The sequence below is a fragment of the Aquarana catesbeiana genome, linkage group LG12 (genome assembly GCF_042186555.1).
Source record: "Aquarana catesbeiana isolate 2022-GZ linkage group LG12, ASM4218655v1, whole genome shotgun sequence".
Classification (NCBI taxonomy): domain Eukaryota; kingdom Metazoa; phylum Chordata; class Amphibia; order Anura; family Ranidae; genus Aquarana; species Aquarana catesbeiana.
Window position 1 is genome coordinate 5,043,106 of NC_133335.1, and position 26,595 is coordinate 5,069,700.

The 26,595-nt window shown below is 47.2% G+C and overlaps 1 protein-coding gene across 1 annotated transcript in view; it reads right to left on the reverse strand.

Moving 5' to 3' along the window:
- Window positions 1-557: 557 nt before the first annotated feature.
- Window positions 558-26,595, reverse strand: part of PECAM1 (platelet and endothelial cell adhesion molecule 1) — a 51,011-nt gene continuing 24,973 nt past the window's right edge. Inside the window, exons 14-15 of the mRNA XM_073607161.1 lie at window positions 12,367-12,389; window positions 558-1,266 (exon numbers count right to left, since the gene is read on the reverse strand). Of these exons, the coding sequence (XP_073463262.1) occupies window positions 1,237-1,266; window positions 12,367-12,389 (53 nt within the window). The 3' untranslated portion in view covers window positions 558-1,236. The remainder of the gene's footprint in view (window positions 1,267-12,366; window positions 12,390-26,595) is intronic.

Consider the following 26,595-nt stretch of genomic DNA (forward strand, 5'->3'; position numbering starts at 1 on the left):
ATAGTATGTGCCCATCAGAGTGACCCTTTCCATCACGTGTGCTCCTCAGAGTGCCCCTTTTCATTGTATGTGCTCCCCAGAGCGCCCTTTTCCATCGTATGTGCCCATCAGCATGCCCCTTTCCATCAGAGTGACCCTTTCCACAATGTGTGCCCATCAGAGTGCCCCTTTCCATCGTATGCACCCATCGGAGTGCCCCTAACATAACATGAGACCATCAGAGTTCTCCTGTAAACAACATACCAGCATGTAACCAGCATAACAGCATGTACAGCAAACAGCATACCTTGCGGGCAGGCAGGGAACAGGAGGGGTAGAGAGCTGCGAGGGGCTGGGAGCTGCACCGAGAACCTTGCTGAAGGGGGCGGGGCGAACACGACGTCATTGGTTGCCGGGATGCCTGCAGTCCCAGCAACCAATGACTGCTGAGCAGCAGGGATCTGGCACTTCAGACTGAGGGGCTGCCGGTCCGGACAGGAGTCTTGCTTGGTCCCGGTCTAGACCGCGGTCCGCCATTTAATGACGGCTGGTATAGTTCATAAAACCAGGCAGAAGGGTTCAATGGTATAAAATCTTTATTTACAACAAGCAAATACAAAATGATGCAATGCAGATTCCAGTGTTTTTGGTTTTTCTTTATAGATAAAAGGGGCACAATGGTAAAGCTGAAGTCGGACATACTGAAAGGACGCAATGGGGGGAGGGGCACGAAGACAAATTCCCATATGGGCTAAGACATTTTTCCATTTTGTGGTCCCTGTGCACCGGTTTCATCATATGTTCCTTTTGGACCAATCACGCCTCTGTAATGCTCTTCGCAGGATGCCGGCACACAGTGGTTCCTACCCATTGGGGATTGTCTGTAAATGATATCCGGGTCCCCCTCCAAGCAGCTGTGCCCCAAAAACTGCCGGTGGCATGAGATGTGCTATGAAGCCTCCCCACCCAGAACTGTCTTTAATATTTACATGGGTCTCTTGTAAACATAGAAACATGGATTCCTTCTCGTGGTTCCAGGCCCCGTGGTTGGGATGAAGAATCCCCCATACATTGGTTTCGGATTGCGCGGTGATGCGGGGAAATTGACTGGTTGTAAAAACGGGTGCCAGATGCAGGACCCTTTGGCGGTTTCAAAGATGATGTTGGTTATTGGGGGTGCCGCGTCCATGTTGTTACCACAATACGTAACGAGGAGGACTTTTATTGATCCATGTTGCCCCGGATGATCCTTCATCCCTATGTGAGGTTGTTGGTGTTGGGGTTTTCCTACAATGACAAATAGTCCATTACCGGTCTGCCTATATTAACAAACTATATGGTGTAGGTTAAAAAAAAAAAAACGGCATAGAGAACAGCATGTTGTCTCTACAGCTGGGATATGCAATTAGCGGACCTCCAGCTGTTGCAGAACTACAAGTCCCACGAGGCAGAGCAAGACTCTGACAGCCACAAGCATGACACCCAGAGGCATAGGCATGATGGGACTTGTAGTTTTGCAACAGCTTGAGGTCCGCAAATTGCATATCCCTGCGCTACAGTTTAAATATGTTAGTGGGGAAAATACTGCAGTATGGCCACTAGATGGCACTGACTATCATAAGAAATGAGTATGCTCCTCAACTCCATCAAGTGGCCATTATGCAGTATTTTCCCCATTTCACACATTTCATCAGCAGAAAATTTAACTTGAAAACATTAGATTTTGCCCCGTTTGCACAGAACAAACTTAAGTATATGCTCTAAAAAAAAATCTAAATTAAAACTTTAACCGCTTCAATACCGGGCCAATTCTGACACTTTGCTCCTACATGTAAAAATCATCATTTTTTTGCTAGAAAATTACATGGAACCCCCAAACATTATATATGTTTTTTTAGCAAAGACCCTAGAGAATACAATGGCGGTTGTTGCAACTTTTTATCTCACACAGTATTTGCGCAGGAATTTTTCGAACGCGTTTTTTTGGGGAAAAAAACTGTTTTGTGTTTAAAAAAAAAACAAAACAGTAAAGTTAGCCCAATGTTTTTGCATTTTGTAAAAGATGAAGTTACGCTGAGTAAATAGATACCTAACATGTCACGCTTCAAAATTGCACACGCTCGTGGACTGGCACCAGTGTTCGGTACTTAAAAATCCGCATAGGCGACGCTTGAAATTTTTTTACTGGTTACATGTTTTGAGGAGATCTAGGGCCAAAATTATTGCTCTCGCTCCAACGTTCGCGGCGATACCTCACATGTATGGTTTGAACACCGTTTTCATATGTGGGCGGGACTTACGTATGCGTTCGCTTCTGCGTGCGAGCACACGGGGACAGCGGCGCTTTAAAAAAAAATTTTTTTTTTAATTGTTAATTATATATATATATTTTTTTTTTTTTATTTTGACACTTTTTTGAAAAAAAAAAAAAATTGATCACTTTTATTCCTATTACAAGGAATGTAAACATCCCTTGTAATAGCAATATAACATGACAGGTGCTCTTAATAGTGAGATATGGGGTCAATAAGACCCCATATCTCACCACTAGGCTGGGAAGCCTGAAATAAAAAAAATAAATAAAACGATCGCCGCTTCCAAGCCGAAGCAGCGCCGTTTTTTTGAATGGAGAGGCCGGGCGTGACGTCATAACACTGAAATCTCTATGATCTACATCCGGCGCCGGCGGATCCACTCTCCACCTCACCGTTCGTAACGGTGAGTCGGAGCAGGCACCGGAGGGCGGCGGGAGGGGGGGGTCCCCTCTCGCCTCCCATAAGAATGATCAAGCGGCAGAACGGCCACTATGATCATTCCTATGGTGTAGAGATTCGCCGGCTGAAACTGGCAATATCTGAATGATGTTTGTAACTACAGGCATCATTCAGATATACCTGCTCAAAGCCAAGGACGTCATATGACGTCCTTGGTATTGAAGTGGTTAAAGTGCAGGTTTTAGACCATTCTGCATGTTACATCCATATTTAACCACTTCAGCTCTGGAAGATTCCCCCTCTGCTGACCAGGCCATTTTTTGCGATATGTCACTGCGTTACTTTAACTGACAATTGCGCAGTTGTGCGAAGCTGTACACAAACTCAATTTATGTCCTTCCCCCCCCCCCACAAATAGAGCTTTCTTTTGATGGTATTTGATCACCCCTGCAGTTTTTTTTTCTTTTGTGCTATAAACAAAAAGACTGACAATTAAAAAAAAAAATGATATACAGTATATATATATAATTTATTTTTTTACTTTCTGCTATAAAACATCTAGTAAAAAATCTAATTTCTTCATCAATTTAGGCCAATATGTATTCTGTTACATATTTTTGGTAAACAAAAATCCCAATAAGTGTATATTGATTGGTTTGTGCAAAAGTTATAGTCTACAAACTGTGGGATATATACTGGAATTTTTTTTAAACTAGTAATGGCGGCGTTCAGCGACTTATAGCGGGACTGCGACATTGCGGCAGACAAATCGGACACTAACTGACACTTTTGACACTTTTTTGGGAGCCAGTGACACTAATACAATGATCAGTAGGGTTGTCCCGATACCGGTACCTATACCGAGCATTTGCGGGAGTGCTTGTAAACTATAAAACTATATGTCGCTAAACTGGCAGTAACGCACACAGAACTATATGGCATTAAACTGGCAGTAATGCACGCAAAACAATATGGCGTTAAACTGGCAGTAACACACACAGAACTACAGTATATGGCATTAAACTGGCAATGACGTGCGCAAAATGATATGGCGTTAAACTGGCAGTAATGCACACAGAAGTAAATGGCGTTAAACCGGCAGTAACGCAATAAAATAGACGGTGTTCAATCGTCACTACACTGACGCTATCTGAACTGTCCCTACTCTAGCTATGCACTAATGTAAAGATTACTGACACGGTCCCACTACACTACTATGAAACTATCTGAGCTGTCCCTACTCTAGCTGCACACTATGCAAAGCTGAATGATGGTCCTCCTCACTACACTGACACTATCCCTAGACTGACACTAAACTAATATTCTACACTGACAATTGAAGCAAAATAGCACAGTATAGCACACTAACTAATAGCACTGAACAGAGCCCTGTTCTATCTCTATCCACCCCAAAATCACACTGAAAATGGCTGCCATTGAAAGAATACTTTTATACTGTGGGGCAGGAATGAGCCATGATTGGATAGTCATGATGACAGTGTCCAATCATGACTCTGACAGTGCTCTGTCCCCTGATTGGCTGAAGCTTTCACTGCTTCAGCCAATAAGGGCTTGCAATGCACTATTCAGCGCCACAGTGCATTGTGGTCGGTTCGGGGGGGCGCGGCGAACAAATGGTCAAGCGACCTGTTTGTTCGGCCCGAAGAGTTCCACAGAGTTCCACAGCAGAGACTGGAGTATCTGTACATAGGACGACAATAAGCCGTACGCTCCACAGAGTTGGGATTTATGGCAGAGTGGCCAGAAGAAAGCCATTACTTTCACCAAAAAACAAAATGTCACATTTTGAGTTTGGGAAAAGGCATGTGGGAGACTCCCAAAATGTATGGAGGAAGGTGCTCTGGTCTGATGAGACTAAAATTGAAATTTTGGCCATCAAAGAAAACGCTATGTCTGGCGCAAACCCAACACATCACATCACCCCAAGAACACCATCCCCACCGTGAAACATGGTGGTGGCAGCATCATGCTGTGGGGATGTTTTTCAGCAGTCAGGACTGGGAAACTGGTCAGAGTTGAGGGAAAGATGAATGGTGATAAATACAGGGATATTCTTCAGCAAAACCTGTAGCACTCTGTGTGTGATTTGAGGCTAGGACGGAGGTTCACCTTCCAGCAGGACAATGACCCCAAACACACTGCTAAAACAACACTTGAGTGGTTTAAGGGGAAACATGTAAATGTGTTGGAATGGCCTAGTCAAAGCCCAGACCTCAATCCAATAGAAAATCTGTGGTCAGACTTAAAGATTGCTGTTCACAAGCGCAAACCATCCAACTTGAAGGAGCTGGAGCAGTTTTGCATTGAGGAATGGGCAAAAATCTCAGTGGTGAGATGTGACAAGACTCATAGAGACTTATCCAAAGTGACTTGGAGCTGTGATAGCCGCAAAAGGTGGCTCTACAAAGTACTGACTTTAGGGGGGTGAATAGTTATGCACATTGACTTTTTCTGTTATTTTGTCCTATTTGTTGTTTGCTTCACAATAAAATAAAAAAAAATAAAAAACATTTTTAAAGTTGTGGGCATGTTCTGTAAACTAAATGATGCAAATTCTCAAACAATCCATGTTAATTCCAGGTTGTGAGGCAACAAAACATGAAAAATGCCAAGGGGGGTGTGAATACTTTTGAAAGGCACTGCATATGTAATGCAGGAAATGCTGCGATTCCTATGCGTGTCATTGTTAAATGAATGGCACCCCAAAACAGCTTGCAAAACGCAGTGCGATTGCCTGAATCGCATTGGGTGTGATCCTATTCCGGTGCGGCATAAAAAAAGGTCTTGCACTATTTTGGTGCGGAATGAATGTCTCAAATTGCACTGCAAAGACATCGCATGTGATTGGCACAGGAATGCGGTTGCGGTTCCTGCGCGAATCTCGTGCGATGTGCCGCATCACGCCAGCGTGAACCTAGGCTGAAGGAGCCTGGACATTGCATCCAGGATGCACCGATTGTGTGTAGATTGCTCTGCGGACTTCAGTGCAAAACATTAGTAAATGAAGAACCTTCACATAGGGATGTACAGGTGTTGGGTGCATCCCCTGCAGGCCGTCCCATTCATGTCTCCTGCACAGCCGCTGATCCCACTTTGAAATCCGTGTGGGTTCACATTGTGTGCGTTTGGGGTCGTGCACAGCACAGATTTTAAATTGGGAGCAGCGGCCCTCGCGCAGATGTACACTACGGCATGCCGGGGTGAACGCAGAATTATGGAGGGGTTAACTCAGCACATTATTATTATTATTAAATGCCCTGTGCAGGATCTGAGTTCTCTCAGTTCATTTGGTAATGTGTTCCCCCTGGTGATGGGGGGATGGTATTTTGTCCATACCTGCACTTTATGGTTGAACCTCTCTCTTCCCTTGTGTTGCATTGTAGTGATGTCCACCATTGCTGCAGTTATGTTATACACATGAGCACATTGCTTTACTGTTCATTATGAATGGCACCCCAATGCACTAAGTCAGTGTTTTCCATACTGAAGCCTATTGGGGCACTATTAAATCCACTGATACTAACAGTGGGGCATAACTCCCCCCACTATGGTTACCACCTCATCCCTTTAAACCTGAACACATATTCATCAAACGGTTTCTGAGGCTGATTAAGGTGGTAATTAAACTCACTTGGTGCCTTATCTGCATTTAATTAGCCTCAGAACCTGTGTAATTTATATGTGTTCAGGTTTAAAGGGATGAGGTGGCAACTCTACCCCCCACTGACACCTATGAAGGGGCACAATCCCTCACAATGACACCAATGATGGGGCACGATTCCTCACAATGACACCAACAATGGGGTCCAGTGACACCAATGATGGGGCACGATTCCTTCCAATGACACCAACAATGGGGAAGTGTTCCTCACAATGACACAAATGATTGAGCAAAATTCTTCCCAATGACACCAATGATGGGGTACTATTCCTCCCAATGTCACCAATGAATGGGCCCAATTCCCCCCAATGACACCAATAATGGGGCCCATTGACACCCATGATGAGGCACGATTCCTCCCAACGACACCAATGATGGGGCACTATTCCTTCCAACGATAGGGCCCAATGACACCAATGAGGGGGTCCAATTCCTCACAATGACACCAACAATGTGGCCCAATGACACCAACGAGGGGGCCCAATTCCTCACGATGACACCAACAATGGGGCCCAATGATGGGGTACTATTCCTCCCAATGTCACCAATGATTAGGCAAAATTACTCCCAATGACACCAATGATGGGGCCCAATGACACCAACGATGGGGCCCAATGACACCAACGATGGGGCCCAATGACACCAATGATGGGTTACTATTCCTCTCAATGTCACCAATGACGGGGCAAAATTCCTCCCAACGACACCAATGATGGGGCACTATTACTCCCACTGACACCAATGATGGGTTACTATTCCTCTCAATGTCACCAATGATGGGGCAAAATTACTCCCAATGACACCAATGATGGGGCCCAATGACACCAATGATGGAGCACTATTCCTCCCAATGACACCAATGATGGGGCACTATTCCTCCCAATGACACCAATGACTGGGCACTATTCCTCCCAATGACACCAAAGATGGGGCACTATTCCCCCCACTGACTCGGGACCTTGTCTAAGCCCCATGGCCACAGTCTGCACCCCCCCATGTCTGAAGGACCGTGAACTGGCTCTTTGTTTTGAAAGTTTGGAGACCCCCGCACTAAGACAACGCAGCTCCACTGCACATGCCTTGCAATGTACCTCAATGTTGTTGTGTGTTGGAGTATGGGGGGGGGGTAAAAATGGGCAACTGAAGTTAAGCTGCAGTTTGACACCCCCCCGACCACATGAAATGTCCCAATACAGCCAGACAGGGTTGTACAGATACTGTGTCTGCGGCACTTTGCTGCATGGCTGCTGCGTTGGTGCACATGGCTGGAAGCCTACCGCCAAAAAGAAGCTACTGCTTCATCATGAGCGACAAGCTTTGCTCAATGGGGTTTTACTGCATCGTGTTTTGGTGCCATTGAAAATGAATGGCATCCAAACAGAGGTGGTGTGATTTTGTCATTTGTGTAGAGCGTTCTGGGTATGTGGGCAGAATTGCGCCGATTCTGCCTGAGATTGCAACCACTTAAGTGTGAACAGGGCCTAATTTACAGCGGGACTGCGCTATTATGACACTAAGTGACACTTTTGACACTTTGTTGGAACCAGTGACACCAATACGACAATCAGTGCAATATATGCACTGTCACTGTACTAATGACACTGGCTGGGAAGGGGGTTAACATCAGGGGCGAATCAAAGGGTTAACTGTGTGCCTAGCCAGTGTTTTACTGTACTGTGGGAGGAGCTTTTACTAGGAGAAGCCCTTGGTCACATTGTCATGACAAGTCGCAGCCTACTGCCGACATTGGCATCGTTCCAATTGGTGCGACGCCGACTTTGCAAAAGCGGTTTCTGCACTACTTTTGCTGATTTCGTGTGCGACTTCAATAGACTTCTGCGCATGCAGCCGCAACAGATGTCCTTCAAGACGAAGATTTCAGATGAAGTTGCAGGATTTCAAAGTCGTGTTCAGTGTGAACGAGGGCGAAGACATGGTTGACCCCGCCCCTTATTACGTCACAGTCCCGGAGCCCAGTGACCACGCCCCATCCCTATATAAGTCATTGCAGACCGCGCATACGGCATTACAGTGGGAGAGAGCGTTGTGTCAATATCGGAAGAAGAGAAGAGGGAAGAAGACGGTGAAGACCGGGCCACCGCTAGCAAAAGGGCCGGCAAAAGAGCAGAAGATAGCGGAGGAGCCCGGCAGAAGATTCCGGAGAGCGGGAGAAAAAACGGAGAGTGCGGAGAAGAGGCCGGAGAGCGCGGAGAAGAAGGCAGAAGACCCCCGAAGTCGGAAGAAGACCCCCGGAGCTGCCTAATAAATTACTTTAAAAACCTGTCTAGTGTGGTTTTTTTATTGACACTTTTTTTCCTAGGTGAATGGGTAGGGGTACGATGTACCCCATACTCATTCACATAGGGTGGGGGGCCGGGATCTGGGATCATATACCGGCCCCCCACCCTATACTCATTCACATAGGGTGGGGGGCCCCCTTATTAAAGGGGGCTCCCGGATTCCGATAAGCCCCCCACCCGCAGACCCCGAAACCAACGGCCAGGGTTGTTGGGAAGAGGCCCTTGTCCTCATCAACATGGGGACAAGGTGCTTTGGGGTGGGGGCGCCGCAGGGCGCCCCCTGCCCCAAAGCACCCCCCCCATGTTGAGGGCATACAGCCTGGTACGGACCCAAGGGCCTGGCATGCTCCTGGAGGGGGAACCCATGCCGTTTTTTTATTTAAAATTTGGCATGGAGTTCCCCCTCAAGATTCATACCAAACACAGTGCCTGGTATTGGCGGGGATCCAAGTCGGATCCCCGTTCATTGAAAGTCGGACATATGTCGGCTTTAAGTCGCAGGGCAAAGTCGGATCCAAAGTAGGACGGCTGTCGTGTCGCACCAGTGTGAACCCGGCTTAAAGGATAAATTGGGGTGAGGAGACGTTATAATGCGGACTTCTCTTCGCAGGGCAACACAAGTCTGACAGAGCACTGAATGCAATAAATGCCAGCGTGTGAGGATAATACATGTGTGTGTACACAATGGACCAAGAAATTCAGAAATGGGCCATCATGCTTTTTTTTTTTTTATTTGGTGCAATACATTTTTCATTCATTTGTGTTCCCAGATTTTCTGTCCTGTTCACTGTCATTTTAGTGTGGAAGCGTTCCATTGAAAGCGGCACCTAGTGTTATATCAGGGTGTAATTCTAAATGTCACCAGCAGGTGTCACTCAGGGTCTCTGTGCAGCTAATAACAGATCACCTGCACCTGCTGGGGGGTTATATATTCCCCCTCAGGTGGGACTCTTCCCCTCCTCTGTAGTCCAGTTCAGTATATTTGTGTGGAGAGGGTTCACTCGATGCAAAATATATTTGTAATGAGTTCTTAGTCTAATGGAACAGTTTCAGGAGATTATCAGTTCTGAAGCTTTAGGCCTCTTTCACGCTTGTGCAACTTGGGACTGCAAAGTCGCATGACAAGTCGTATCCCTTGATTTCCAATGAGTTCCGTTTATAGCTGTGAGATTTCAAAGTAGTCCCCTGCACTGCTGTGGTCCGACTTTGATGTTCTTGAGGTCCACAGAACGCAAGATTACACAGGCATTGCTTCAGGTCGCACAAGTGTGCAAGGGGCCGTAGCCTCTTTCAGTCTAAGATGGAGGCTACCAAAGTCATACCAAGGCTGCGTTCACACATGCGTTTTTTCATACAGTTCTTTCAGGCGTTTTGGAGCTTTGGCATTTTTTTTGGTCAATAAAGAAAACTCAAAAATCATCTGTTGCATTATTTGTTAGGTTTTTTTAGTTTTCATTATTTGCTGTTATTATTAGCATCAGCTTTTATTTTTTATAATTAATTTATTACTTTTTTGCTATGGTAAGGGGTTAGAGTTAAGGTTAGAATTGGGGGATAATCAGGGGGGACTGACCTGTGAGCCACTCGGGCACTGCCCGATGGTCCTGGGCCACTAGGGGGCCCCATCAGGGTTGCCAGCCTCAGTAAAACCAGGGACAGTATGGACCAGGGACAGCCAATAGTATGGACCAGGGACACTGTGTATACTGTGTGTACATGTATATGTATTGTGTGTGTGTATACTATGTGGCTCCATAATCTCTGATTGCCTGGGGGCCCCATAATCTCCTATTGCCCGGGGGCCCCATGAGTTGTCAGTCCACCCCTGGGGATAATATTGTCTTCTTAGTCTTTATTTTTTTGTTAGGGTGTTAATACTACTACTAAGAATAATGCATGTAAAATAAATACACATATAAAAAAAAATCATAAATAATGCAATAAATGAATATTTGTTAAAATAACCCCTAACCTTAACACCCTATTCCTTAAAAATAAATTGCACATATAAATAAAAAATCATAAATAATACAATAAATGAATACTACAGTATATTATAATAAATAACCCCTAACCTCAACACCCTGCCCTTAAAAATAAAATAAAAATAAAATAATAAACACCCTAGCACAAAATAAAATATTATAATTTTTTTTGTTCAAGTGTTTATTAATATATATTTTTTAAGGTTAGGGGTTAACTATTGCATAGATATAATATTTATTATTTCTAGATCTTTGTGTATTTTACATTTATATATTCATACATTACAATTTTTTTTTTTTTTTTTCATTTGAGCAGATAATCGCGCATTTACGTTTATTTCTATGGGAATAAAAATACACCAAAATTGCTCAATTTGAGTTACAAAAAAAAATTCCAGAACTTTTTTGAGCTTCAGGCGACTTGGAGTGGAGATATGAGCCGTCTCCATAGAGAATTTTTTTTTTCATCCTCCAGCGTTTTGGAGCTTGAAGTTACGAGGTGTGAATAGGGGCCCTACTGCAGGTTCTGTATTTTCTCAGTGCATGGCGGTGATGTTCATCCCTAATGGCACCCCAAACGCAATGCAGACTTGCCGCGATTGTCATGCAGTTAATCGCACCTTTCAAAATTGCGTGCAGAAGCTTCTTTTTGGGCGACAAACATTCAAGTGAGTGCAAATCGCCAAAAACAAAAACCCTGCAAGTGGGCTTGTTCCCGCAACGTGAAAGTGTGAACAATGGGTTGCTTTTAGATCAGCTAAAAAAAAAAAGAAAAAAAGAAAAGCCACTGCATTCGCATTTTTTTTTGGATTTCTTTTTTTTTTTGGGCATTTGTGTGTTTTTGAGCATTTTTGTACAGCAGCGTTTTGGATCTTTGGCATTTTTGTATTCACCAATAGAGAGAATTATCACCTGTGACATCATTTGTTGCTATGTGTTTCTGCTTTCAGCGCGCCAATCTGCAAAAGTAGTATCATAACTTGGTGGAGTGGAGATGTGACCCAACTCCATAGAGAATAATTGATTTATTTTTATTTTTTCTCCCTGAACATTTGGAGCTTGGAGCGACAAAACGCACAGGTGAGAATGACGCTTATAAACATGGTGTGTGCAAGAGACCTAAAAACGACCCGAATATTCGATAATATACGGTACTGCATCAGATTTTTTTTTCTTTCCTTTATATATAATAAGCTTTCACAATAAATCTGCGTCCTGCCGCTTCCGCCCTGTGAATTCCCTTCCTTTAATAGTCCAGCCGGGACCCCCCAAGACAATGCGGCGATCTATCAGCGCGGCGACACGCAAATAGGCGCATTCCTCGCCGCGTTTAAGTAAACATGGCCGACGAGGAAAGAAAAATAAAGCGGGCTCGCAGACCGTTTTTAGCCGGGGATATAAATTTTAATGGAGCTGTGAAGGAAATAGGAGTGCGTTTCCTTCCTCCGCCTAGAACTGACAGCGATCGTTTAAGACGCGGCCTTTGAAAAAAACATATTCGAGGAAATATCTGAACAATGACAAGCCGCCTCGGCCAAGGATGACTAATCGGCATTGTTTATGTAGTATGAAACCTGGGGCCGCCGCACCGTTGTTTATGGGGCCCCTCCCTCTAAACTGGCCCTTTAACCCTTTCATCCCCCTAATGTTTGATTAGTTTTATCCCCCCTTCCCGCCGTTTGTGATAGGGGCCGCCAGATACTTACATTCAAGTTGTTTTCTACAGAATCTGGAAGAGAAAAGGGCAAAAAGAAGTTAATTATTTGAAGTGTGTTTTGTGTTAATGGCAACAAAGTATCAATAATAGAAAAAGAGATCATACAATAAAAACAATACAATTGTATCAATCTTATAGGATTAAGTCTACACAATGCTGGCCATATACGCTTCAATAAATGATCGATTTCATTCCCAATCAATAATGTCTCTTTAGTCAACGACCCGTTCAATCGATAAGACACACACGGGATCAGTCGATAGTTGGAAGATTCCATTGTAAGTTGTTGGAGATTTACTAAAACAGGAGAGTGCAAAATCTGGTGCAGCGCTGCATAGCAACCAATCAGCTTCCAGGTTTTTTTTTTTGATTTGGGTCAAGGGATTCATCACCTTTCGCCTGCGCTACAGCGCGTCTCTCCGGTTCTGGGAGGATGTCCATGGACGCCTTCCCACGTGCACACCTCCAGCGTTCTGTGACCGCTGTGCGCTTTGGACACAACGGATTACAGATCGGGGTAAAGGGTCGATCATATCGGCCCCATACCATGTGATCAGCTGTCTCCAATCACAGATTTTGCATGTAAACAGATTTGTCGGTTATTGGCTCTCCTTTCCTCACACAGAGACCGCATGTGAGGAAAGGAGAGCCAATCTGACAGGGCACAGTGAGTACATGATTTACACTGATAATCAGTGCAGCCCCATTAGAGCCCATCAGTGCCACCTACTAGTGCTGATCAGTGCATATCAACACATCCTCATCGGTTCCCATCAGTGCAGCCTCCTCATCAGTCTCATCAGAGCCCATCAGTACCACCTACTAGTGCCAATCAGTGCGCATCAACACAGCCTCATCGTTGCCCATCAGTGGAGCCTCCTCAGTGCAGGAGCCACCTCAGTGCCCATCAACACAGCCCCATCAGTGCCCCCTACTAGTGCCGATCAGTGCGCATCAACACAGCCTCATTATTGCCTATAAGAGCAGCCAGCCTCATCAGTGCCCATCAACACAGCCTCATCAGTGTGCATTAACACGGCTGCCTCAGTGCCCATCAGTGCCACCTACTAGTGCCCATCAGTGCAGCCCCATCAGTGCCCATCAACACAGCCTCATCAGTGCCTCCTCATCGGTGCCCATCAGTGCAGTCTCCTCAGTGCCCATCAACACAGCCTTATCAGAGTACATCATTGCCTCATCGGTGCCCTTTGGTGCAATCTCATCAGTGCCCATCAGTCCAGCCTCATCAGTGCCCATCGGTGCCGCCTCATCATTGGTGCCCATCAGTGCCTCCTCATTGGTGCCCATCAGTGCCTCCTCATTGGTGCCCAGAAATGCCCATCAGTGCAGCTTCATCAGTGCCCATCAACACAGCCTCATCAGAGTACATCACTGAAGGAGAAGAATTACTTATTTGAAAAATTTTATAACGGAAACTAAGAAAAACATGTTTTTTTTCAAAATGTTTGGTCTTTTTTTTTTTTTTTTGGTTGATTTAGCAAAAAATAAAAAAAACCCCCAGAGGTGATTAAATACCACCAAAAGAAAGCTCTATTTGTGTGAAAAGAAATGATAAAAATGTCATATGTGTACAGTGTTGTATGACCGCACAATTGTCATTGAAAGTGTGACAGCGCTGAAAGCTGGAAATCGGCCTGGGCAGGAAGGGGGTGGAAGTGCCCGGGACTGAAGCGGTTAATTAAAGAAGCTGAAGTTAGAAGCTGATTGGCTCCCACGCACAGCTGCACCAGATTTTGCACTCTCCAGTGTCAGTAAATCACCCCCATTGATTACACCTGTGTGTGTTTTCACCATTCCTTCTCAAAATCTGACTGCAATGCAATCGATTCATGAACAAAGTGACTCTGGCCCGGTTCACTCCGATGCGACAATTGCTTCCACTTTGTCGTGTCAGAAGTCAGACCCCAGTTGGACTTTGTGCACTGGAACCGTTCTAATCGGTGCGACTGAGAAAAATGTTGCTGCGATACTTTTGGTCCGACTTGCATTGACTTATATTACAGAAGTCGCGTGTGGTGTGAACCCGGGCTTAGCGCTTACAACGGTGCGAGTTGTCATGTGATTTGACAGTTCCAAATCACATGACAAGTCGCAGCCCATTGCTGGAAATGGAACCGTCCATATCGCCGTGGCTCATCTCGCAACGATTATGAGAAAGCTTCCTGAACTACTTTCTACCGATTTTCATTGTGACTTGCATTGGCTGTTATTAAATGAAGTTGCAATAAAACTGTCAGTGCAAATCGCAGTGATGTGTGGCTTTGAAATTGCGCTGTAGAAGCATGTGAACGAGGGGGGGGGGGGGGGTTCCTTAGTGCTTCCAAGTGATGCAACTTGATCAATAAATTTCCACCCTGGACGATCAACTGATCCAATCCAGTCTAAATCGATCAGGAAGTAAGGCCAATATGATGCCACCTCATCGTCTGCTTTAACCCCGTATATGGCGCCCTACCGTGCTGCAATGGCATACATTGCACACAGTTGCGAGATGCGGCCCCTTTTGCGTGAATGAATCACTTTGGCGCCGGTACTGACCGCCAATCACAACAGGAGGGATAATGTTTGCTGCTGCCACGGCATGTATACACCCCCACCCCCCCGATTGGCTGCCTTTGCAGGTTAAGTGGTGGCAATAAAAACACGGCTCAACCACCTGGTTTTACCACCATCCCTATCGCAAATAATGAGCCCTACTGCCTATTGGATTGTTTTAAGATTTGATCGTTTTGGCTGATTAATACATCGATTGAAAAAATATTTTAAGCATGTGTGGCCACTGTATGAGAACACACACAAGGACATCTACTGTATAGGCATAGATACAATTATAGAGACACACAGTGCCTTGAGAAAGTATTCATACCCCTTGAAATTTCCCACATTTGGTCATGTTACAACCAAAAACCTAAATGTATTTTATTGGGATTTTATATGATAGACCAACACAAAGTGGCACATAATTGTGAAGTGGAAGGAAAATGATAAATTATATAAATAAATATGTGAAAAGTGTGTGTGGGGGGGCATTTGTATTCAGCCCCCTTTACTCTGATACCCCTAACTAAAATCTAGTGGAACCAATTGCCTTCAGAAGTCACCTAATTAGTAAATAGAGTCCACCTGTGTGTAATGTAATCTCAGTATAAATACAGCTGTTCTGTGAAGCCCTCAGTTGTGAACAAACTGCATCATCAAGGCCAAGGAACACACCAGACATATTGCCTGGGACAGTCCCATAATTGGCAGCTCTGTCCCAGGTTCCGGGACAGGGCTGCCCCGGAATGTCCCGGAATTGCCCAGTGGCCCTGGACCAATCGAATGCCCCCTAAAATACCCCTCATATCACCGCTGTCACTATCAGCCTGTGGTGGTCTCCTGGTCGGCGTAGACCCCTTTTGTTCACCACGGCTGCTGGCTCACTGCCCAAACTGGTTGCTTGCCGTGGCCCGCCTGGCATCTAGCAGCCAGTGACGTCACGAGGAGGAGAGAGGCAGAGGCCCCAGCATTCAGAGCGGAGGAGGATTTAACTACCTCCTCCTCCTCCTCCATGCCTACTGCTTAGTTCCACCCACCTCCTCCCTGCATCTTCTCGAGTCCACCCAGCGGGATGCAGAAGAAACATCTGAGGCACTGACTGCTGCAGTGCACAATGGGAGAGACAATTTTAGGTAGAAGAGGCAAGTAAAATCCAAAGCACTCGCCAATCATCAGTCAGGTCTCCCCCAGCAGCCAGCTTCTGTGCTGAACTGTCAGCACTTCACAGCAGAGCTCAGACTGTGTGTCAGCCTTGAGCTGCTAGCAAGCCTCTGCAGTGCAGTGTGCAGAGAGGACGGTCGGCAGATAAATATGCTGAGGACCCTGCCATGACATGACACCCTCAGAGGGATGGGAGGAGACATCCTTAGTTATCAGGGCAGGGTTCATGCTGGGACCCCCCCCAAAAGTGAAGGACTACAGGTCCCAGCATGAAACTCTCAGAGCTGAAGATTTGACACCCCTTGGCCCCAGTCACATTAGCAACCAGCAGTGGGAGGGGCGTTCGCCTTCCGGGGGGGTCCGGTGTGTCGGACTGGTGGCAGGCTATGGGTGGCAAGTGACACTGCATCTGGTGGCAGGCTATAGGTGAAAAATGGCACACTGCATTTGGTGGCAGGCAATGGTGGTAAGTGAAACACTGCATCTGGTGGCAAGTGACAGTAGTTTAGGGTTCCCACTGATTCTGCATTATGGTGAGTTGAACAATTTCATTATATATTACTCTATGACTAATATATAGAGTCATGCATAGCCGCCGGACCCTTTTTGGAAAGCAAATGAATATTCACTTTTCTAACACTGAACCGCCTCTCCGCCCATTAGGAAGTGCGGGTCTGTTACCTGCCACCTGATTGGCTGAAAGGACAGGCGCTGTGATTGGACGCCTGTCAGGAGGAGAGGAGGAGACGCATGGAGAACACAGCTCGTTGCTGTCTGAACCGCTGCAAGGTCCCACAGCTCACCGCCGTCAGCCGCTGCCTGATCCGCCATCGAGATAGGGTAAGTGCCGGGCAGATGGCGGGCGGGGGTCACAGTGGCAACTTTTGATGGGCACAGTGGCAGAATTTAATGGGGCACAGTGGCAGCATTTGATGAGGCACAGTGGCTGCGTTTGATGGGCACTGTGAGGCTGTAATTGATGTTTTTGTTTCGGAATTTTTCAGTTGGTTTGCGCCCCCCCAAAAATTTTGAGCATCGGCCGCCACTGATTACACTGTAGTACCCCCGCTGCCAAATTTCCCATCAACCCCGAGACCACATTCATCGAACACCCCCCCCTCATCTTTTTTTTGGGAAGGGAGGAAGGGGGTGTCCCTGAATGGAGGTCTGGAAATGTGGTCACCCTAGCAGTAGGGTCGGCTGCCCTGGGCACTGTGGCATCATGTTAGGTGGGGAGGCGCTGTAAGGAGATTGGGGGGGGTTGTGTTTTGGAGGGGGAATTTGTGGTGCAATCACTACCATCTCAACTGCTTCCGCTTGGAGTCTCCATAAGGACTTGAGGATGATCGGAAGTGGGGGAAAGGCATATGCTCTGTTGAAGCTACACTGATCTGTCAGTCCATCTACTGCAAAGTAACAGTCCCGAGTGTAATACTTCTTGATTTTGAAGTTGTAGGGGGATGCAAATAGGTCTACTTTGGGATTGACTCCCAAGGACAGGATCCATTCGAACGTTTGCACATGAAGAGACCACTCGTTGTCTAACTGTGTGCGAGACAGGAAGTCCGCTTGGATGTTCTGAACTCCGGGGACAAAGACCGCTGAAATATTGGTCAGGTTTTTCTGAGCCCAATACATGATGGGCTTGACTTCTTGGAGCAGTGTGGAGCTCCGAGTGCCCCCTTGCCTCTTCACATAAGAGACCGCTGTGATGTTGTCCATTTTCAGTAAAACTGACTCCCCTTTCAGGAAATGAGTGAAAAATTGAAGGGCATACCAGGTTGCCCATAGTTCCAGGACGTTTGAGCCTGGGTTGTTAAGACGTGCATCCCACTTGCCTTGAGCAAGTTCTGACCCGCAAAGGGCTCCCCAACCAACACTGCTGGCATCGGTCCTGACTGTGACCCATGAGAAGGGGGTAATGGAGTGGCAGGTGAGCAGATTTCTGCGCTGAAGCCACCAAAAGAGGCTGTTCCTCTTAATTGAGGTTTTGTAAATGGACTGATTGCCATCCCCTGAGCTCCACTGACGGAGAAACCCTGTCTGGAAAGGGCGTAACCTCCACAGGGGCCATTTGACCATGGGGGTTGTAGAGAACATTGTGCTGATAATTTTTAGGCACTGTGAGGGCTTTAGGCGTGAGGAGCTCAGAGCCTATGAGATTCTCCCTCGGGACCGTCTCCACTGGGAGAGAGATGGTGCTTTCCACCCTGTCAAACTGGGCCCCTATGTATACCAGGCGCTACATTGGTTTAGGAGCCAACCAAACTCGAGTAGTGTGGTGATAACCTGCTCTCTGTGGATCAATAGCTGCTTCTTGACTTGGGACAGTAGCAGGAGGTCGTTGAGATAGTGGTACAAGCGTATCCCTTTTGTTCTGATGAGGGCCACTATAGATGTTTTTCCCGACTCTGAACTGGAGGTATTTGCGGAATTCTTCTGCCACAGGCACATGAAAATAGGCATCTTTTAAGTCGATTGAGATTAGCCAATCGCCTGGCTGCACAGGTTGTTGGATGGTAGATAAAGTCTCCACTTTGAATCTTTCGTATTTTATAAACTTGTTTTAGGTAAGTTAGGTCTAGCACGGGGCGCCATGAACCGTTTTTCTTCTGCACAAGAAAGAGAGGAGAGTAAAACCCTTCGCCTTTTGGGACAGGCACCGCTGCTCCCTGTACTATCAGTGAATTCACGTAGGACAGTAACACCTGCTTCTTTGCTTCTGACCATGGAAGCAGGGTGGAGATAAATCTGGGGGGAGGAGTACTGGTGAAGGACCATGTCAAACTGGGCCCCATGGCCTATGAAGACATTGGTGGTCCAGTAGTCCGAGCCTGAGGCCACCCAGATGTGCTGGAAGAGAAGCAGACACGCTCCCACCTGATCCGCTTTGGCAGGACCAATTTCAAAATTACTTCAATTCCTTCTGAAATCTCGGCCGGGCATGTAAGAGTGTGCTTCCCTTGAATGCTCAGTACTGCGTCTTCTGCGCTGAGGCTTCTTTTGACCAAACAGATGCCTATCCTGGGGCAGGAAACCACGATTTCCCACCTGTGGCTCTGGCTATGGTGCTATCCAGCCTGTTACCAAACAATGAGGGCCCCTCAAAGGGGATCCTACACCAGGCCTGCTTAGATGCTGGATCAGTGAGCCAAGGGCGCAACCATAGGGCCCGCTTAGCAGTGACCGAGGATAACATAGTCCGGGCCAACAGGTGGATCAGATCGATAGAAGCTTCCCCCAGGAAGGTCACTGCCGGTTTCAATCCCTGGACTGCCGAGTCCCTGGCCAGAACTTCAGAAACGCCCTTGAGCATGGAGTCTACATTTTCTGTCCAGGCTTCCAGAGCCTTGGACGTAGGGCCAAGGCGGGTTTGCAAGCCATACCGGCTAGCCTGTAAATTCTCTTGAGGTCTTTGTCTATTCTTCTCTCAAGCCCGTCCTTGAAGGATACAGTGTCCTCTAAAGGAAGAGTGACGTGTTTGGCCAGTTGCATCAATGCTGCATATACAAGAGGCTCATTTTCCAGATATTTCACTTCCTCTGCCTTGAAGGGGTATAATCTGGAGGTTTTGCTTGACATAGAAGTCTTCTTGTCTATCTTACTCCACTCCTCGTCAATGATATCCTTGAATTCGGAAAGGCGTGGAAAGATGGAACGTTCCTTCCCCAGGTGCTTAAAGAACATTCTTTGCTTAGCCGGAGTAGTGGAATTATCTTCCCACTTAAGGGCCTCTTTGACCACCTTAATTAGTGGGGAAACAAGGGTGAAGCCGAAGCCACCGACAAAATCATCTCTCTCCAATTCACTGAAGAGCCAAGGTGAGGCATTATAAGGCTGGAATAGGCCCGGATCCTCCTGAGCATTGTCAGCCAGGGAGCCAGATAGAGTGGTGGGCTGGCTACGCATGCGGGTTGTATCCCAGTCCTTTAGGGATTGCTGCACCACATGCTTAACAAGAGACTTCATTTGTTGGCTTTCCGTCTCCTTTTCCCCGACCACCTGGGCATAACATGAATCACACATTGACTTGCCCTCCGAGACTCATGACTCACCCTCCGAGACTCCTGGCTCACATCCCCAGCAGGCTCTGTGATCAGAGCGGCTGTCACGGCGGTGGGTGCAGTGACTGGAGGAGGAAGGGGGAACATCTCCTCTGTCTGGAGGAGGAAGGGGGAACATCTCCTCTGTCTGGAGGAGGAAGGGGGAACATCTCCTCTGTCTGGAGGAGGAAGGGGGAACATCTCCTCTGTCTGGAGGAGGAAGGGGGAACATCTCCTCTGTCTGGAGGAGGAAGGGGGAACATCTCCTCTGTCTGAAGGAGGAATGGGAGCATCTCCTTTGTCTGGAGGAGAAATGGAAACATCTCCTCTGTCTGGAGGAGGAATGGGAACAACTCCACTGCTGGTGGGTCCTAGAAGGAGAGTCAGGTCTGGACCTCGATGAGGAAGGTTGACGTTGCGGCCTGACAAGGTCCCTGTCATTTTGGATAGTAAACTGACGGTCCGTCCTGGAAGGGCAAAAAACAGAAGGGTAAACAAAACATGACGTTGGGGGATATGTCCATACTAGTGTGGACCTGGCCCCCCCTTCTCACACCCCATGTATATAGAGCGTGAGGGCTGGCTGCACAGAGGCGGTGATCTGTCCATGGCAACCTGGCGGACGAATAGGTGATGATTCTGCAGCTCTGTAGGAACACTCACTCATCCTAGGAGAAAGGAATGCAAAATGTAGTGTACCTTCCACTTTAAGAGCCATCTTAGACCCCTCCCTCACCCTGCACCATAGCCCCAGGCTGGAGCTTACCTTCACCTGGAAGCCTGGTGCATGGAGGGACTAACAGGGATTTAAATTCCCCGCCAAAATTATGTCACCACCGTGTCCCGTCCGCGCAATGGCGACCTACTGCAGAGCGCCTGCGCGACCACCGGGCCATACCGCGAATGCGTGAAACCAATCCTCGGTTTTGCCCAAGAATTGCGCATGTGCGGAAGCACACTGGGCAGCAATGCGGAAGAGAGAGCCGTGTCCTGGAACGCACCTGCGTTCCAGGCGCCACAGAAGCAAAAAAGCAAAAGAAACAAAAAATTGCAGGAAAGAGGGGACGTGAGGGGGAGACAGATGATCACATACAAAAACTTTCTGCCATGGAGGAAAGATAAATCTTCAGACCTGCCAGCCGATCCACCGCTTCCACGCCTGGGCATACGAATGGCCGTCCCCACCACTGGACATAGAGGCCTGGAGCCGCACACACACCGTGGCTGGGCCCTGGGCCATCTTCACACCACTAGGACATATGCCCGGCAACAACCTTGATCGATTTGGACGTCCGAAATACGTAAGTGCATTGTTTGTAGGTCCACAGAGGAGGACAGAAAAGGAACGCGGTCTCTAGTGGTGAGCTCAAATTTATGGGAGTGGGGTCCTATAGCATTGGAGAAAAGGCGGGGTTAACCCACACGTAGTCTGTCATGGAGTCCGTCAGGAAAGGATTTTTTTGGCGGGGGGATTTGTGCTAGAAGAGGGAATTGAGTGGGGATTTGGAGTGGAGGGGGAAAAGATGTGCACTCAGAGGGAAAATTTGAGGGGTAGGAGATTTATGCTAGGAGGGATGATATGAGGGGTTTGCTCATAAGGATAACTGCTGAGTATTCCTGCTAAGAAGGGATATTTTTTTTGGGGGGGGGGGGGATATTTGTGCTAGAAAGGGGAATTGAGTGGGGATTTGTGCTGGGGGGGATTTGACGTGGAGGAGGAGAAGATGTGCACTCAGAGGGAAAATGTGAGGGGTAGGAGGGGTGATTTGGGGGGTTTGTGCTAGAAAATGTTATATGTTGGGCAAAAATTTGTAATGGCAGGGGGATTTGTCCTGGAAGGAGAGGAAATGTATGCTTAGGGGGTAAACATGTTGATTTATTCTAACATTTTTTTGGGGGGGGGATTTTTGCTTACACATAATGCTTATACATTGGGGGGGGTGGTGGTTTGGCATATTTGCCCCAGGCTCTAGATGACCCCAGAAGAATATTGATGAATTCCCCCCTTCAGCCTGCTTCAGCCTATAATGGCGGCTCACACACACAGCCCAGTGATTGGATTGACAGATCCTTTCTACATTGTAACAATAATCCGGACAGTTCGTGTTTTATTGTTAATGAACTGATACAAGTCTTATCTATTTCATTTCCTTTAAAATGAAGTCTAGAAGACAGACTGCTGATGATGGTCCCCCCCCCCGTGTAATACGATGTTCGGGGGGGGCCCACTCTCCGCCTGCACCCTCCCCTCCCCCACACCATGTGGTCAGTTGATAGAAGGTTTAATAAACAGAGCTTATCTGCCCCCTATAATGACAATGATGGGGGTGTCATAGTTTCCAGAGAACTCTTTGCTGGAAGCGGAGTGTTTGTTTATGTGGTGAGCTATGTGATCTATCGGACGTAGAATCTCGGCACATGAAATCTGTATGGCGATGCTGTGAGCCAGGCTCGTATGATGCCGCCTTATCTCAGCTAAACACCCTTCCTGTCCATCCGTCAGGAAGAGACGCCGCTTTCCAAACAATGAGCTGCTTTAACTCTTCCCGAAATAACCCGCCAGTGCCTGGCCTATGTGGAAGGGAGCAGGTAAAAAGAGTGTATGCTGTGGGTCTCCCTCCACAGTTGCTCAGGAATCACATGTAATGTAATGTAATGTAGTCTTGTATAATGTTGACTGGGATTTTAAACTCTTAAATTGGAGGGTGGGTTTGGTTTTCTAAACAATGAATTGCCAAGACAACTGGAACCACCATTGCCAGTTCTTCAATTCACAACAGAACCAGGCTGATGACCTGACCTCCCTTATTATAGTGGAGTAATACAGCTTGGTCACCTCCCCGCCCCCCGCTGGTGATTGGACAATGAAGGCAGAGAAACACACTAATAAGCTAGCTCCTTAGGTCGCTTTGTTCTCATCTAGTGTCAGTATGTTCCTTCTCAGCTCATGAGCTAAAGACTGTTGGGACCTAGTTCACCTGCTGGTGGCACTTTGGCTCCATGGGCAAAGGGCTGTAGTTCCAGTGTCCACCAGTGGCTGTCTCTCAGCAGCCAGCAGATCCCAGTAAATCAGTTTTCACCTGGTGCTGGCTGCTGGGAGGGTATTTAGTTCCTCCTCTACTAGTGCATCTTGCGTCAGTGTTTTGCCTGCTAGCCAGAGACCTGCATGTTTCTTCTCAGCTCACGTGCTAAAGATTGTCAGAACCTAGATCATCTGCTGTGAACTGTGGCTTCCTGGGGCGGAGAGTTGTAGTTCCAGTGTCCACCAGCAGGTGTCTCTCAGCAGCCAGCAGATCCTAGTAATCAGTTTCTATCCGTTGCTGGCTGCTGGGAGGGTATTTGGTTCCTTCTCTACTAGTGCATCTTGCTTCAGTGTTTTGCCTGCTAGCCAGAGACCTACTGGCTTGCTGGAACCAACATCGTCTGTTCTTAAATTTACAGCAGAACCTGACCTCCCTTACTATAGTGGCGCAATACCGCTTAGTCACCTCCCTGCCCCCAGCTGGTGACTGGACTGTGAAAGTAGAGAAGCACACTGATAAGCTAACTCCTTCTAGTGTCAGCATGTTTCTTCTCAGCTCATGTGCTAAAGATTGTCAGAACCTAGATCACCTGCTGGTGGCACTGTGTCTTCCTGGGGCGGAGAGTTGTAGTTCCAGTGTCCACCAGCAGGTGTCTCTCAGCAGCCAGCAGATCCTAGTAATCAGTTTCAATCCATTGCTGGCTGCTGGGAGGGTATTTAACTCCTCCTCTACTAGTGCATCTTGCTTCAGTGTTTTGCCTGCTAGCCAGAGACCTCCTTGCTTGCTGGAACCAACATCGTCTGTTCTTAAATTTACAGCAGAACCTGACCTCCATTACTATAGTGGAGCAATACAGCTTGGTCACCTCCCTGCCCCCAGTCGGTGACTGGACAGTGAAAGTAGAGAAGCACACTGATAAGCTAACTCCTTCTAGTGTCAGCATGTTTTTTCTCAGCTCATGTGCTAAAGATTGGCAGAACCTAGATCACCTGCTGGTGGCACTGTGGTTCCCTGGGCCGAAAGTTGTAGTACCAGTGTTCACCAGTGGGAGTTACCCAGTATATCCTAGCAATCAGTTTCCACCCCGCGCTGGCTGCTGGGAGGGTATTTAGTTCCTCCTCTACTAGTGCCTCTTGCTTCAGTGTTTTGCCTGCTAGCCAGAGACCTACTTGCTTGCTGGAACCAACATTGTCTGTTCTTAAATTCACAGCAGAACCTGACCTCCCTTACTATAGTGGAGCAATACAGCTAGATCACCTTCCTGCCCCCAGCCGGTGACTGGACAGTGAAAGTAGAGAAGCACACTGATAAGCTAACTCCTTCTAGTGTCAGCATGTTTCTTCTCAGCTCATGTGCTAAAGATTGTCAGAACCTAGATCACCTGCTGGTGGCACTGTGTCTTCCTGGGGCGGAGAGTTGTAGTTCCAGTGTCCACCAGCAGGTGTCTCTCAGCAGCCAGCAGATCCTAGTAATCAATTTCAAACCATTGCTGGCTGCTGGGAGGGTATTTAACTCCTCTTCTACTAGTGCATCTTGCTTCAGTGTTTTGCCTGCTAGCCAGAGACCTGCTTGCTTGCTGGAACCACCCCTGTCAGTTCCTAAATTCACAGCAGAACCTGACCTCTCTTACTATAGTGGAGGAATACAGCTCGGTCACCTCCCCACCCCCAGCCGGTGATTGGACAATGAAGGCAGAGAAAAGCGCACTGATAAGCTAACTCCTTAGGTCACTCTGCTCTCACCTAGTGCCAGCATGTTCCTTCTCAGCTAAAGATTATTAAGATCAGTTTCAACCTGGTGCTGCCTGATGGGAGGGTATTTAGCTGGGAGGGTATTCACCCCTACTAATGCCTCTCGCTTCAGTCTTTTGCCGGCTAGCCAGAGACTTGTTTGCTGATTCATCCTGCACCTTATCTCTGATCCTGCCTTGTACCTTCATCCTGTGCATTACTGCCTTGTACCTGCTCCCCTTGTTCCTGATTCCAGTCCTGGTTCCCCCTTTTCCTTGAATATCTGAATATCCAGTTTTATGTGATCTGTGTTCCTCATTTTGTATATATTGTATTATGGTTGGGTTGTTGGGTATTTTGTCACTCACTTGTATTTTCACATTTGTTGTGTATTTTGGTTGGTGGTGTTTGGATGGATTTTGGTTTCACTATAAATAAATCTTACTCAATGCATACACAGTCTGGTCTCGGTTTCCTAAGTATAGCCACACAGATCTGGCCATCCCTGCTGCTGATTCCTGACAAAGATACTGGACACGGGATGGCCTTCCCGACATTTTTATGGAACTCTATCTAGACCACATGTGTCAAACACAAGGCCTGGGGGCCAAATCCGGCCCACCAGGCCATTTCATGTGGCCCTCACACCTCTCCTGCAGCTGCAGCCCCCACTTTGTTTCTGCCCCCAGCAGCAGAGAGGAGGACAGAACTCCTCCACCAGATCCTGGGTTTCTCCTTGTAGCCACGAAGAGGCTCGTATCTGCCCCACCTTGTCTCAGCAGTTGACAGCATTCTAGCAGCTGACTCTAGCCCTCCTCTGGTCCTCCTCCAGACCTTGCACTTTCTGCTTTCCATCTCCACCCCCAGCAGCACAAGGTAAGGGGGGGGGGGGGTTGCAACACAGGTTCGGGGGCTAATTTAATGCAGGTAAAGCACCACGTGAGTTTAATTACCACCTTAATCAGCCACAGAACCTGTGTAATTAATATGTGTTCGGGTTTAAAGGGATGAGGTGGCAACCCTAGTCTACTGTGATGTAAGAGACTGTGAGGGAATCTTGACTTCTGATGTAAGGGGAGGTGGGGTGATCTGGACATCTAGGCCTTACAGATACAACCGTTCCTTTGAGGGCAACCATAATACTGGTGAAATTGAGTTTGACACCCCTGATGTAGACCATCTCTGGGTTTCTGATGGTGTTGAGCCTGTAGAGTGGCTGTTCCCAAGATGGCTAGATGGCCAAAGAAAGATGGGTCACCCTATGTTCTGTTTAGCTGGAGGGCTGTGACACCTTATCTAAGATGGCAAGTGGTTACCTGCTCACCACATTGAACAGAACTTGGGCTAGAATTTTAACAAAAAAGATTAGGTGGAGTTACTTGAGCCTGCTGGAACCTCATTGAGCTTCATGGCAGGTGTCAGCTAAGCTGTCTGGGAGGGAAATAGTCCTCCAGGCTGGGTGCCTCTTCTCCTGAAACAGGAACCTTGACTGCTCAAGGCCCAGACTATTTATGTTCTGAATACTGAATACAGAGGAGTACAAAAAAAAGAACTAAATTTGCCTGAAAGTATAGCACCTAACTAGGAGGGTGCAGCCCATAAAACCAAAATATCAAGAATATGAACTTTGGGACTGTTTAACATCTATGTGTGCAACCAACATCTTCCCTCTACCTGAGGGTTAGAAAGAGAAAGACCAAAA